Below are 12500 nucleotides of genomic sequence, written 5' to 3'. Positions count from 1 at the left end.
CAACATGGGGACCATAACTGTAAAAGCCAACAACAGCCCCAACAAATATTACGAAGATACAAATGTAAAAAATATCACATACATCGTTTCATACATACATCCACACACTGCAGGTAATAACTAGTATTCTTAATGTAAAAACAGAAAGAATTAAGAAACATTATTTGAATATAATTATAAACATAGCCTACTATACTGCACATTGATTATAATAGACAGATAAGGTAAGAATAAAGATGAATTGCGGAAAACCACAACCAGATAATCAGCACACACCCGCACCGCACCCCCCCCCCCCACCCCACACACGCAGTTGTGTTGTATTGTGTTACTTTTTTGTCACACCAAATTTTTTTCCGTGAGAAATCCAGGCTGCTGTCCCCGGGGGAGAAGAACGCGTGCCACAAGTGTAGAGCTTCCCAAATATATTTTTTTTGTTAGAAAACTTTTCTTTTTTCTACCTGTAAGAGCATTGTCTTCTTCTTTTGCGTTCGTGGGCTGCAACTCCCATGTTCACTCGTATGTACACGAGTGGGCTTTTACGTGTATGACCGTTTTTACCCCGCCATGTAGGCAGCCATACTCCGTTTTTCTGGGGGAGGGAGTGCATGCTGGGTATGTTCTTTTTTCTATAATCCACCGAACGCTGACATGGATTACAGGATCTTTAACATGCGTATTTGATCTTCTGCTTGCGTATACACACGAAGGGGGTTCAGGCACTAGCAGGTCTGCACATATGTTGTTAGGAAAAATCTCCACCCTTTACCCACCAGGCGCCGTTACCGAGATTCGAACCTGGGACCCCCAGATTGAAAGTCAAACGATTTAACCATTCGGCTATTGCACCCGTCGTAAGAGCGTTGATTTTATTATCAAAAGTGGATTTTTCTACATACTTTTACCAGGGACAACCCTTTTGTAACCGTGGGTTATTTTACGTGCGCAAGTGCATGCTGCACACGGGAGCCTCGGTTTGTCGTTTCCTGCTGCTGCTGCTGCTGATGTTGTTGTTGCTGTTGTTGATGATGTTGTAATTTTTGTTTACGTAGTTGTTGTTTTTTGATGTTGTTGTTTTGTTGTTGTTGTTGTTGTTTTTTAAGGAGGGGGGGGGCGCAGGGATGCTCCAAAGCAATTTCCCTTTCATCCTGAAGCATGGTAAAAAAAAAGAAAGAAAAAAAGACAAAAAAAAAAGACTGCACTGATGTGCTGAATGAGAGAGAAAAAAAAAATGATAGTGCCGATGGCAATTATGAAGAAACCATAAGATCCACAGGTCTTCTTTTCCAACAAATGTAACAATGGAATAAATAAATGAACAAATAAATAAATGAGCAAATAAATAGATAAATAAATCGATCAATAAATCAATAATCAAATCATGAAATAGATAAATGAATGCACTAAAGAAAGAAAGAACGAATAAATAAAATTAAATGAATATTGAATGAATGAACAAAATTAATAAATAAATAAATGAATGAATAAATTGATTAAAAAATAATTTATTTACTCTTTCTTCTTTCTTTTTTTTTGGTCTCTGCTGTTTCCTCTCTCTCTCTCCCTCTCTCTCTGTCTGCATATATCTCTCTGTGTCTCTCTTTCTTTCTCTCTCTGTCTGTCTGTCTCTGTCTCTCTCTGTTTCTGTCTCTCTTTAAAATTTACTTTAAAAGAAAAGCAACATCGTACTTTTTCTGTCTGTCTGCCTGTCTCCCTCTCTCTTTTTTTTAAGTGTGTGTGTGTGTGTGTGTGTGTGTGTGTGTGTGTGCGTGCGTGCGTGCGTGTGCATGCGTGCGTGCGTGTGTGTTTGTGTGCGTGTCTGGGGGAGTGTGGGGGTTGGAGGGAGGGGTGTTTGTGCGTATCAGGAAGGGTTGGGTGGCTGTTGGTGTGATTAACCACACCGTTTATTGCTTTTGAACTTTGAATTTTTCATTTGGGGCGAGGTGGGAGGGGGGGTGGGGGGGGTGGGGGGTATTCAGAGAGAGTGGGAGAAAGAAAAGGGGAGAGATGTGTATCGAAGCTTGTGCGCAAACCCATTACTCCGTTCGTACAGACACGGATAGTGAGATTTTTTGTCAGTCAAAACAACAAATGGTGTTCTAGAATAGTGCAGGAGCAATTACAGGTAACGTTATTTTAACCGGACATTCCCTTCGAATAAAAGCATAAAAATGATGATGAAAATCTATAGTGTGTCCATGGTGCATTTCAGTATCAAAGGGAACGTTATCATGTACTGTTGATTTCGTTCCTTGGGACTTTTTTTGTGGTTTACTTGTCCATGATATAAAAGACTTTTTTTTTTCTTTTTAAGATTAAGGTTCCCCGTAACATTTTCACGGCCATGTGGGCAGTGAATCCATACCCACTGTGTCAAGGGTTCGGCACAGGAGGGCCAGGCCCCATCCTCTCCTTCCACTCTTCTTCTTCTTCTTCTTCTGTGTTCACTCGTATGCACACGAGTGGGCTTTTACGTGTATGACCGTTTTTACCCCGCCATGTAGGCAGCCATACTCCGTTTTCGGGGGTGTGCATGCTGGGTATGTTCTTGTTTCCATAACCTACCGAACGCTGACATGGATTACAGGAGCTTTAACGTGCGTATTTGATTTTCTGCTTGCGTATACACACGAAGAGGGTTCAGGCACTAGCAGGTCTGCACATATGTTGACCTGGGAGATCGTAAAAATCTCCACCCTTTACCCACCAGGCGCCGTCACCGTGATTCGAACCCGGGACCCTCAGATTGACAGTCCAACGCTTTAACCACTCGGCTATTGCGCCCGTCTCTCCTTCCACTGTTTTAGCCTTCCTCAACCGAAGTCAGATGTCAGTACACACCTGCGTGAAGTGAGGAAAACTCGGAGTAAAGTGCCTTTCCCAAGGACACAACACCATGCCTGAACGTGGCTCGGACCCTGAATCACTGGTTTTTATAATGGACCAGGAGCCAGTTGCATTGCTCGGACGGAAGAGCCTGGTATGGTCGTAACCCGCTACTAACTGTCTGCAGTATGGAACTGACCAATGGCGTAGTTCGGTCAACGTAAGCATTTAGTCACGTGTAACTGTCAAAAAGTTTGAACCAAGCAATTCATCTGGCACCAGAAGTCCAGCGCCTGACCGATTCAGCCACGTCGCTACCGAAATATACTTACAGATCCGTATGCAATTGTTGTTGTAAGATTTTAGGCCTGTTCGTGGTACAGACGCTGACAGCAAAGGTGGTTTTAGGATCGAGTTGGAACACCACGAACTGATTTGAACTTGAGTGCAGTTAAATCGACTACTTTTAGCGTCAAAATGAATTGAATCACATTGTTTAAATAAATGGTTTAGAATCATTTCCAATCTCATTATTAAAGCAATTCCTCCCGCCCCCCCCCACCCCTTCACCTCCCCAAAAAAGGGTATTGAGATTCATCGATCTCATTCAAATCAGTAAACGCAACGCAAGCTTTCTGCCAACCAAGTAATCATATTAAGACTCGGCGTCCTAAAAAAAAAAAATCTGCAATGAATTCAAAGCACGAATCACAGAGGAGGGTTTAAAAAACACTTTCTTTGAAATCTGTTTTCTCCTCCTCCTCCTCCTCCTTTTCCGCTCGAGGTGTGCATCGAACTTAATGAACTATGCTGGTGCGGCCTTTCCCTGCTTCAAAGGGGACAGTAGTTGTGGTGAGAGGGGAGGCGCCATTCAATTTCAAATTCAAAAGACTTTATCATTGTCTTCTTCAAGCGATTAAGATTGAAAAACTATATGTAGGCTCAATTAAATGCTCGTCAGCTGATAAAATAAGTGACGTGAACATAAATGAATAACGGTACACCCTTCCTCGATTACTAGTACGTATCTGTCATTATCAGGCAAAAGGAAAAAAACGCTCAGGTAGGAACATTGCAACTTTCTGAAACACAACACCAATAGCTGAAAATTCTATATAAATAAAGTTAAAACTGCGACTAAGATTACGAGCAGCAATCAGTAATTCCCGGGACCTTGGTTTATCGTCTCATCCGAATGACCAGCACCACAAAACCACAGTTCATGGTCCATAGAAAAGGATACAGAAGGTCTGACGTCTCTGTTCTGGTGCCCGGATAGTTCGTCAGGAGGCACCGTAATCACATGGGCGTTGTTCACCAGCGACCCGGGTTCGAGGATCCGCCGTTCTAGCATGATGTTGTGTCCGTGGGAAAGGAATTTAATAATAATAATAATAATAATAATAATAATAATAATAACAAGACAGGCAAGGCCTTCGAGACTCACTTGTGACACACGCTAGAACCAGTAAAGGAATCATATGAGGGGGGGGGGGGGGGGGGGAGGGAGGGGGGAGAAAAAAAATCGTAAAAATTGGTCTTGTATTGATAAGCTTGGTATGATAAAAAAAATACAACAACAAAAAAACAACAACAAAAAAAACAAACAAACAAACAAAAAAACAAACAAAAAGACAAACACCAGGCCTGCTACCGGGATCAAACCAAGCATGATCTGTTCAGAAACAAGTATAGTCTCATCCCCAACACCACGCCACATCTGACGTCACTGGTCGACCAAATCTAATGCTATGGGTCTTTTTAGCGCAAAAAAAAATGTAATTGTATTTGAGGCAATAACACCATTCATATAATGTTTTCTTGACATATCTCGATTATTCAAGAAATTATTTTAATTCGGCCGTAAAGGAGACATTGACATTGCCTCAGGCACACAGCAACATGTATAGATATGCACAAACCAGTCTAACAACAGGCTGACCAAAACTGAAAGAAACCCTTCGATCCATTTTTCTTTAATGTTCATTCCAGTTAATTAAGTATCCACTTCAGAATATTCATATGCAGTAAACACGTCGATGCCACACATATAGTGACACACATAGTCAAGCACACAACACGCAAAGGAGTGGACCTGTCACAACGAAACTTACTGCTGAGGGAAGAAGTGAGTTTTGAGACCAGATTTGAAAGAAGTGAGGGAGTCAGAATGTTGGAGGTTTTCAGGGAGTGTGTTCCACGTTTTTGGGCGATTGAAATGAAAATGATGGGAAAAAAATCATGTGTCCGTAGGTCTTACTTCTGACGTGAAGTATCCTGAGAAGTCAAGTATCAGAAGAACAGGGTTGGCAACTCAGAGTATAGATAATAATGGGAGGAGTTCAGAAAGATACTTTTGGTCAGTCCCGCTACTGCAAGAAAAAAGTCAGTGGATAGCTTATGGTGTATTGATCAGAAACAGGCAACCAGTGGAGAGACGGAAGGAGAGGAGAAATATGGAGATACCGAGGCTCAGCTCTGAGATAAAGTGAATGTGAGAGAAAGCGTGGGGTTGTAAAACAACAACAAAACAGCGTGGGACGAACAGTCACTTTCCTCGCAGTGCTGTGACAGGCGAGGTGAACACTTGTTCACTGACGTGGTCATGGTCTGGTCTTGCAGTGGTGAGCAGTTGTTTTCCGCTGTCAGCCTCAGAGACGGCTGTACTACCTACATTATGAGTCTGTTTGGTTTCTTTGTTCATTCATTTCTCTCCGTGTGTGTGTGTGTGTGTGTGTGTGTGTGTGTGTGCGCACTCTCCTTTTCAACTGTTGACGTTTTATGCCAGAAGTGGATGCCCGTCACCAGTCATATAAAGATCAAGGTGAAGAACTGCATGGACTTTGTGACGTTGAAAACAAAGATTTGATGTTCTGTCACACTTTGGCTTCTCCCGGTTTGAACTTCGGAAACGGTTGTTTCGTCTGCAACGAGGCCTGTTTTAAAAGTCCGAGGTAAGAAATGCTAGCATGATTTGTGTTTGTTATTTAAGGCAATGACGGTTTTCATCACAAACAATACAGGTTGCATCAGTTTGGTCGTGGGCTGTATGGGCATAACATTCGTTTTTCGTAAAACACGAGAGTTGAAATGGTTATGTCAAATTTTGGGATTTTCAAGCAGCACTTGCAAATCTACCACGGTTTTATATTTCAGAGATTTTGAAGTGGCATCTTCACATCACCGCGACAATAACAATCTCAACTCATAGGATCAAACTGTAGGCTGACCGTGTAATCTATCAAAAATAACAGCGCTTTGCTTTCTTAAAGATTCTGCGCAAGATTTGACAGGAAATTGATTTCCGTTTTCTTTTACTCCGTCTGTTTGATGTTTTTGGGTATTGATTTACATTCACCCCGATTTCATGTCGAAGGTTAATAATGTCAGGCAAACTTTCAAAAAAAAGTCTTCGTTTGTCTGATTTCTTTTTCTGCAGGGTCCACGTTCTATGTTTTTACCTACTTGTTTGATTTTGTAAAATGAATATTATTTTTAGCAAAACTGATTGAGCTTTTTTTTTCTTTTTTTTTTAACCCCACTGTTGATAGGAGCGGCGTTGGACAGGTTTTTTTTCTTCTTTCCATTCCTTAACCGGGTAAGGGAGTATACAGAATTGTTTATGGATATAACCTTGTGAGACCATGTCAGCTGATTGTATCGCCATCGCATTAAATTATTTTGTTTTTAGTGTTCCCAAAACCAGTGCACCTTGTACACTATGCCGCGTCACACCTACTCTTGCTGATGGTGTTTTGATCACAGAATCTACCTTTAATCCATCCCACCTGTTGTAGAATCTACCTTTAATCCATCCCACCTGTTGTAGAATCTACCTTTAATCCAACCCACCTGTTCTTGCTGATGGTGTTTTGGTGGAAAACAAAAATAATGATACGAAATCCATAATATTCGAAACAAAGCTCTTAAAGACTGCTTCCACACAGTCATAACACACACCAGGTGTGTCAGCTCTGAGCCGTGACGATCTCTATGCCCTGACGAAGCCTGTAGGTGTGGAGCTTATGGTCAGCCTAACTGTCTCACACGCCGTAACAGAGCCTCTGTAAAGACAACAGAGCATCTGCCGGTTCGGAGATATCTGACCCTCTAAGCTGCCATGCTGAACGTGGAGAGCTGTGGATTAGAGATTTTGGCTGTTATCTGATAGACTCGGTGTATATGTCTGCTGGACAGTTTTTACGAGCCTACAGTTCCGTTTTAACCCCCTCGCCTAAGTGTTACTATTCATATAGTTTTGGACGTTTTGTCGAGCCAAAATGCTCTGACTGTGAACCTTTACATATTTTGAAAAGTTTAGCAGGCCTGTATTTCCCTATGTCAGTCTCTGTCATGACTGAACAGATTTTATATGTTTTGGAAAAGGGTTGGGTCCAAAGAAATACGATGCCTTTCGTTTGTATTTAATTGAAGAACAAAAAAATTCTTCACAATTTTTTTTTCTCATCTTTTGTCATTATCGTCTTCTTTTTTTCGTATCGTTTCGTGGGGAATGTTTGAGTATCTTTTACGTTATCAGCGTCGCAATCTGTGCTCATTTTGCAAAGTCACTTCTTCATTTTCGGTGTGGCTTCCTGAAAACAAACATCATGACAGACATTTGTTTAAAAAGAAAAAAAAAGAAAAAAAAAAAAAAAGAGGCGGTCGTATTTTGTTGTTCTCCGCGTAAATATCCAAACAATGATATGGTTAATGTTCTTACTTTTCAAATGACTGCAATTTATCAATAACTAATTTATTTTTAAATCTGATTTTTTTATATTCTGAATTTGATTTAGCTGGAGGCTGGACTAATGAGCGAGTCGTTAATAAATGGAACGGTTTGCCAGACAGTGTTGTGACTGCCCCAACCATATCATCTTTCAAGACTAGGTTAGACGCTCATTGGGCCAACTCTCCAAGTATTTATGATCCAGTATGCTATCATTAGGCCACGCATGCTGGTATACTGTATCTAAATGAACGACGAACAGGCATTCACTGGCCTCAAACGTCTGATTCCAGTTCAAGTTCAATTAATGTTCCTCTTAGTAGTAGTTGAACCTTGACATGTTTGAGCTTAAATCCAAGCTGTGCAAGCGGAGATAAAACTACAGGCATTAATATTATTTTCTCTGGTGACTTGTAAGGACAGTCTCTCCCGCAAGAATTTAAAGGAATGATACGGTACCCGATACATACTGATGCATAGTGTATTGTTTGAATGTATGTGTACGGGTGTGTGTGTGTGTGTGTGTGTGTGTGTGTGTGTGTGTGTGTGTGTGTGTGTGTGTGTGTGTGTGTTATGAGTATGTATGTGTGCGGTGTGTGTGTGTGTGTGTGTGTGTGTGTGTGTGTGTGTGTGTGCGTGTTTGTGTGTGCGTGTGTGTGTATGTGTGTGTGTGTGAGAGAGAGAGAAAGAGAGGGAGAGAGAGAGAGTTGGTTGGTTGATTAGTTGGTTGGTCGGTCGGTCATATCAATGCGCGCGCGTGTGTGAGTGTGTGTGTGTGTGTGTGTGTGTGTGTGTGTGTGTGTGTGTGTGTGCGTAAGTGTTTGTTTGTGTGTGCGCGCGCGCGCGTGTGTGTGTTTGTGTGTGTCTGTGTGTGTGTTCTTATCATCCTCTCTCTCTCCCCTTTACTCCTCTTGTCTCTGTCTCTTGCTCTCTGGCTCAATCTTCAAATTGGAAGGTCAGCCGTCATTACTGACTATTACTCACGTTCTGTCTCTTTCTGCCTGTCTCCTGTTGACTCAATGTCCCAGGCTTTGGGGTTTAAAAACCAAAATCTGCGCACTGATGTTAAAGACAATGTCGCGATATCTGTTGCAAACAGTTTTAGAACACTTCCCAATCTGTTTTGCGGGCTGTTTTCTGTTCTCTGACACGAGAAAATTATATTTCAGTTATATCGCTTTTAGACAATAGCTCTGAGCCAACACGATCTCTATGCCCTGACGAAGCTGGTAGGTGTGTGGGCATAAATATTGTCAGCCGTTAAACTGGCACATGTACGCCGTAACAGAGCCTCTTGTTGCGGCATCTATAATTGTCGCCTTGGTTCCATGACGTTAGATGAAGGTTCGAATCCTGATGTCGTGGCAAGGATCGTAATAACAGCAGCTGCGATGGCAAGACAGACCATATGGAGAGAGACAAGAACACCACCAGCCTGCGCGCTATTATTTTGATTTGATATGGATACTTATTATATATAGCGCCTATCCTCGGTCGGAGTCCAAGCTTAAAGCGCTGTACAAGTTTCGGGGTTGACGCCGGGATATCATTATGACATGAAGCGTAGAGTACAGCCTTGTCACGAGGTCCCAAAACCTAAATGGACCTCCAGGTGTGAATGGGAACCTGGTTTCGGTTGGGGAATGTTATAACGGCGGAAAGGGAGGATTGGGCTCCGCCTTCATGTGCCACGTCCTGGACACAGTAGATAATTATGAATTCACTGCCCTGATGGTTGTAAAAACCTGTAGGATCTTTAACCGTTTTGCCCTCCTACACCCTTCCTTTCCGTCATTTCTGCTTTGAATTAATAGTAGTTGATGTTCAAAGGCCGCGTCTAATATCGGTAGATGGCTCCAGCTAGTTAGAATGAGATCAATGAAGACAAATTTCCCCTTAAGATGAAAACTGGCTCCATTCATTGATTCCTTTATTTCTTTGAAATAAGGATTTTCAGTGCACTGCGATATTCAAAATGGCAGATCAGCCAGATTCAATTTCATAAACCCCGTCTGTTCAAACCAGTGCCGACATTTCATCATGTGATCGCAAGATGCCATAACTTCGTCACGATTCTGTTGTTTATTCACATGCTTGTGGGTCAAATAACACCCTTTCGTGATGATACGACTTAAAGAGAAGAAGAACAACAACAACAAAGCAATAATGACATCCATAACGTTTCGTGGAAGTGACAATATGAAGAGAAAGGAGAAGAAAGAAAAAAAAAGAGGGAAAGAAATAAAACTAGTTCTCTGCCCTCCCCCCTCTTTTCCTGTGATCCGTGCTTTGGATTCTCATTACAGGTGGGTGTCAATAGCCTCATCCAATATCAGTGTTCCCAGAGATAACATGATTTCAGCTGATGACAGTGTCACTGATGAACGCCATTGTAATATATTTGCAATTATGGGCTTTTTTATTCCTTTGAAATCATGAGGATTTCCGATTATCTTGTGGATCCCAGCTGGTTAGATTTAATCACACACGAAACCTGTGTGTTCGGACGAATTTCGATAATCATTTCACAAGTAATCGTGAGGAGGAATTGTGTGAATGATAGAGGACGACTTTTGCATTTGTTTTGTGGACTATATGAATACATAATTTTATGAGTAAACAACCGGATGATTTAAGTGACGTAATCTCAAAAGTCTGATTGATATGGCTTGCAAACTAGAGGATTAAGGCCTTACGCAAGTGACACTCCATCAAAAACATAAATTGCGAATGTAAGATGAGTTTACTGATGATCGTGTTCTGCGCAGTCAAGGAAGAACATTAACTGCCCACTGTCTTAGGCCCTCGCCTCAATATTGGTCAGAGATAAAGTGCCGTTGGTCGAAAAAAAGAGCATGGAAAGATCTGGCGTTGTTTTAGATGCTTGTATAACTCTGTCGGTCTAGGCTGCATTCAGGGAGATCGTGAGTTTGTCCCGAGTGTACCCAGATTAACGTTTCCGCTGCCCCATCGTAAGGTAGTGTCAATCTGGTGGTGAAGTATTGTATTGTGTCGCGTTGCGTTGTGTTGTGTTGTGCTGTGTTGTTTTGCGTTACGTTGTATTGCATTGTATTGTATTGTACTGACCAGAACCCCAAGCCACCAGTCAAGCTGCAGTTGAGAGGGGAGACAAAACCCCGGTCCGCAGTATGATAGAAACAAAGCCCGCGAACACTCCTTTCCGTGTGGGCTGCATTACCACCACACCACCACCGCTCTGCGTCTCGTCTCTGCAGTTAAGGCGCCTTGGGTGTCGAATTGCTCTCCCACTTCCCCTTTTCTTTCGTGCTTTGAATGCGTTGCAGTTGGGGTGTTAATATGTGTGTGTGTGTGTGTGTGTGCGCGCGCACACACACACACACACACACACAGGGGAGGGGGGGGGAGGGAGTGCGAAATATTTAATTCAGTTTAGGCCAAGGCCACTTACTGAAAGGGGGCGATCATACAACAATAACCCAAGGAGAAAGAGAGAGAGAGAGAGAGAGAGAGAGAGAGAGAGGCGGGGGGTTCAACTGATTAGAATGTCTTTGACGAATGTCACTTCTTAAGAAGACATTCTGATCATCTGAAATCGGGCTATCTCTGGGCACACTGGTATTAAGACACCAGCTGCATTGGATTCAGAGCACGAAGGAAAGTTGATTTTTCGTCCAAAAGAAAATAGTTTCAATAATGGGGTTTTCGCTGATTTTTAAATTCATTCGAAGTAGAGGATTTCAGGGTTTGCTGGGCAGCATTCAGAGCAGTCAGATTACATCCAGCCACAAATGAACTCGCGCAAGTGTCAAAATTGGACATGTTATCGATAGTGAAGAGATGTCACAAAATTAGTAAGTGTTGATTTTGTTCATGCGTCAAAAGACATTTGACAACCCAAAAGGCCAAAATATGTCATGCAAATCATTTGCAAACTAGCCGAGTTAAGTTTTCGTGTAGATAAACGAATATACACATGGTGACAGACTGGCCGAACAGATTTAAAATACTTGGAACTGTGTTGAATGCGATTGGGGGCAAAAAACGTTGACAGACAAATGAAATGGCGCCCCAAGGCCTTGGGCAAAATCGGTCAGACAAACTTCTGATCCAGTGTTCACCAGTGAGCAGGGTTCGAGCCCCCATTTTTCGGCATGGTGCAGTGTCCTTGGGAAAAGGCACTTTTCTCCGAATTTATTACTCTGTTTTATTTCTCGTGGTGAGGGATGATCAAAATTCAATTTGTCTAATGATACGGATGATGAAAAAGAAGGAGAAGATGAAATGAGGGATAAATTTCTAGAGGAATGCATTAGCTCCTCTTCCTCCTCTCCCGTTTTTTTTTTTTTTTTCATCCGTGCTCTGAATTCATTACGGTCGAGGTTCAAAGGCCTTCTCTGATATCGGAATACCCGGAGAGAGCCTGACTTCACTTGATTAGAATTGATTCAATGAACGCGAAGATTGTGGTTTTTCGTCTAACAAGAAATGGCTTAGGGTATGGCTTTGGAGATGATTTATTGTCTTTATTGGAATATGTGTGGTTGACTGGAACGTTCAAAGCACTGACACTAGCCAGCCGAAACAAAGCAAGTGTCAATATTTTGTAAGTACAAGTAGGGATTAACTGATCATTGTATGATCAAGGCCTGACTAAGCGCGTTGGGTTACGCTGCTGGTCAGGCATCTGCTTGGCAGATGTGGTGTAGCGTATATGGATTTGTCCGAACGCAGTGACGCCTCCTTGAGCTACTGAAACTGTATGACGCTTTCGTTGTTTATTCGCATGTTTATATCTGTTCCAGCATAACAACTGAATTCCCTCCCTTTTCACCCACTGTTTCTGTTTCCATCCAAGTGTTTTACAGTGAATTTGAAATTGTTTTTATCAATGATGATGAATATGTATTCTGTGCTTTTTATCCCTTATTTATTTATTTTTTTTCTATTAAAACTTTTTAAT

At 42.0% G+C, this 12500-nt stretch overlaps 1 protein-coding gene across 1 annotated transcript in view; it reads right to left on the bottom strand.

Moving 5' to 3' along the window:
- LOC143296578 (uncharacterized) overlaps positions 1-4180 on the bottom strand; it is a 110677-nt gene extending 106497 nt beyond the window's left edge. Inside the window, exon 1 of the mRNA XM_076608601.1 lies at positions 4070-4180. Coding sequence (XP_076464716.1) covers positions 4070-4180 — 111 coding nt within the window. The remainder of the gene's footprint in view (positions 1-4069) is intronic.
- Between the last annotated feature and the right edge of the window lie 8320 nt (positions 4181-12500).

Source organism: Babylonia areolata, chromosome 21, assembly GCF_041734735.1.
Source record: "Babylonia areolata isolate BAREFJ2019XMU chromosome 21, ASM4173473v1, whole genome shotgun sequence".
NCBI classification, from domain to species: domain Eukaryota; kingdom Metazoa; phylum Mollusca; class Gastropoda; order Neogastropoda; family Buccinidae; genus Babylonia; species Babylonia areolata.
Note: the sequence above shows the minus strand (reverse complement) of the source record. Positions and strands in the feature narration are given on the sequence as shown.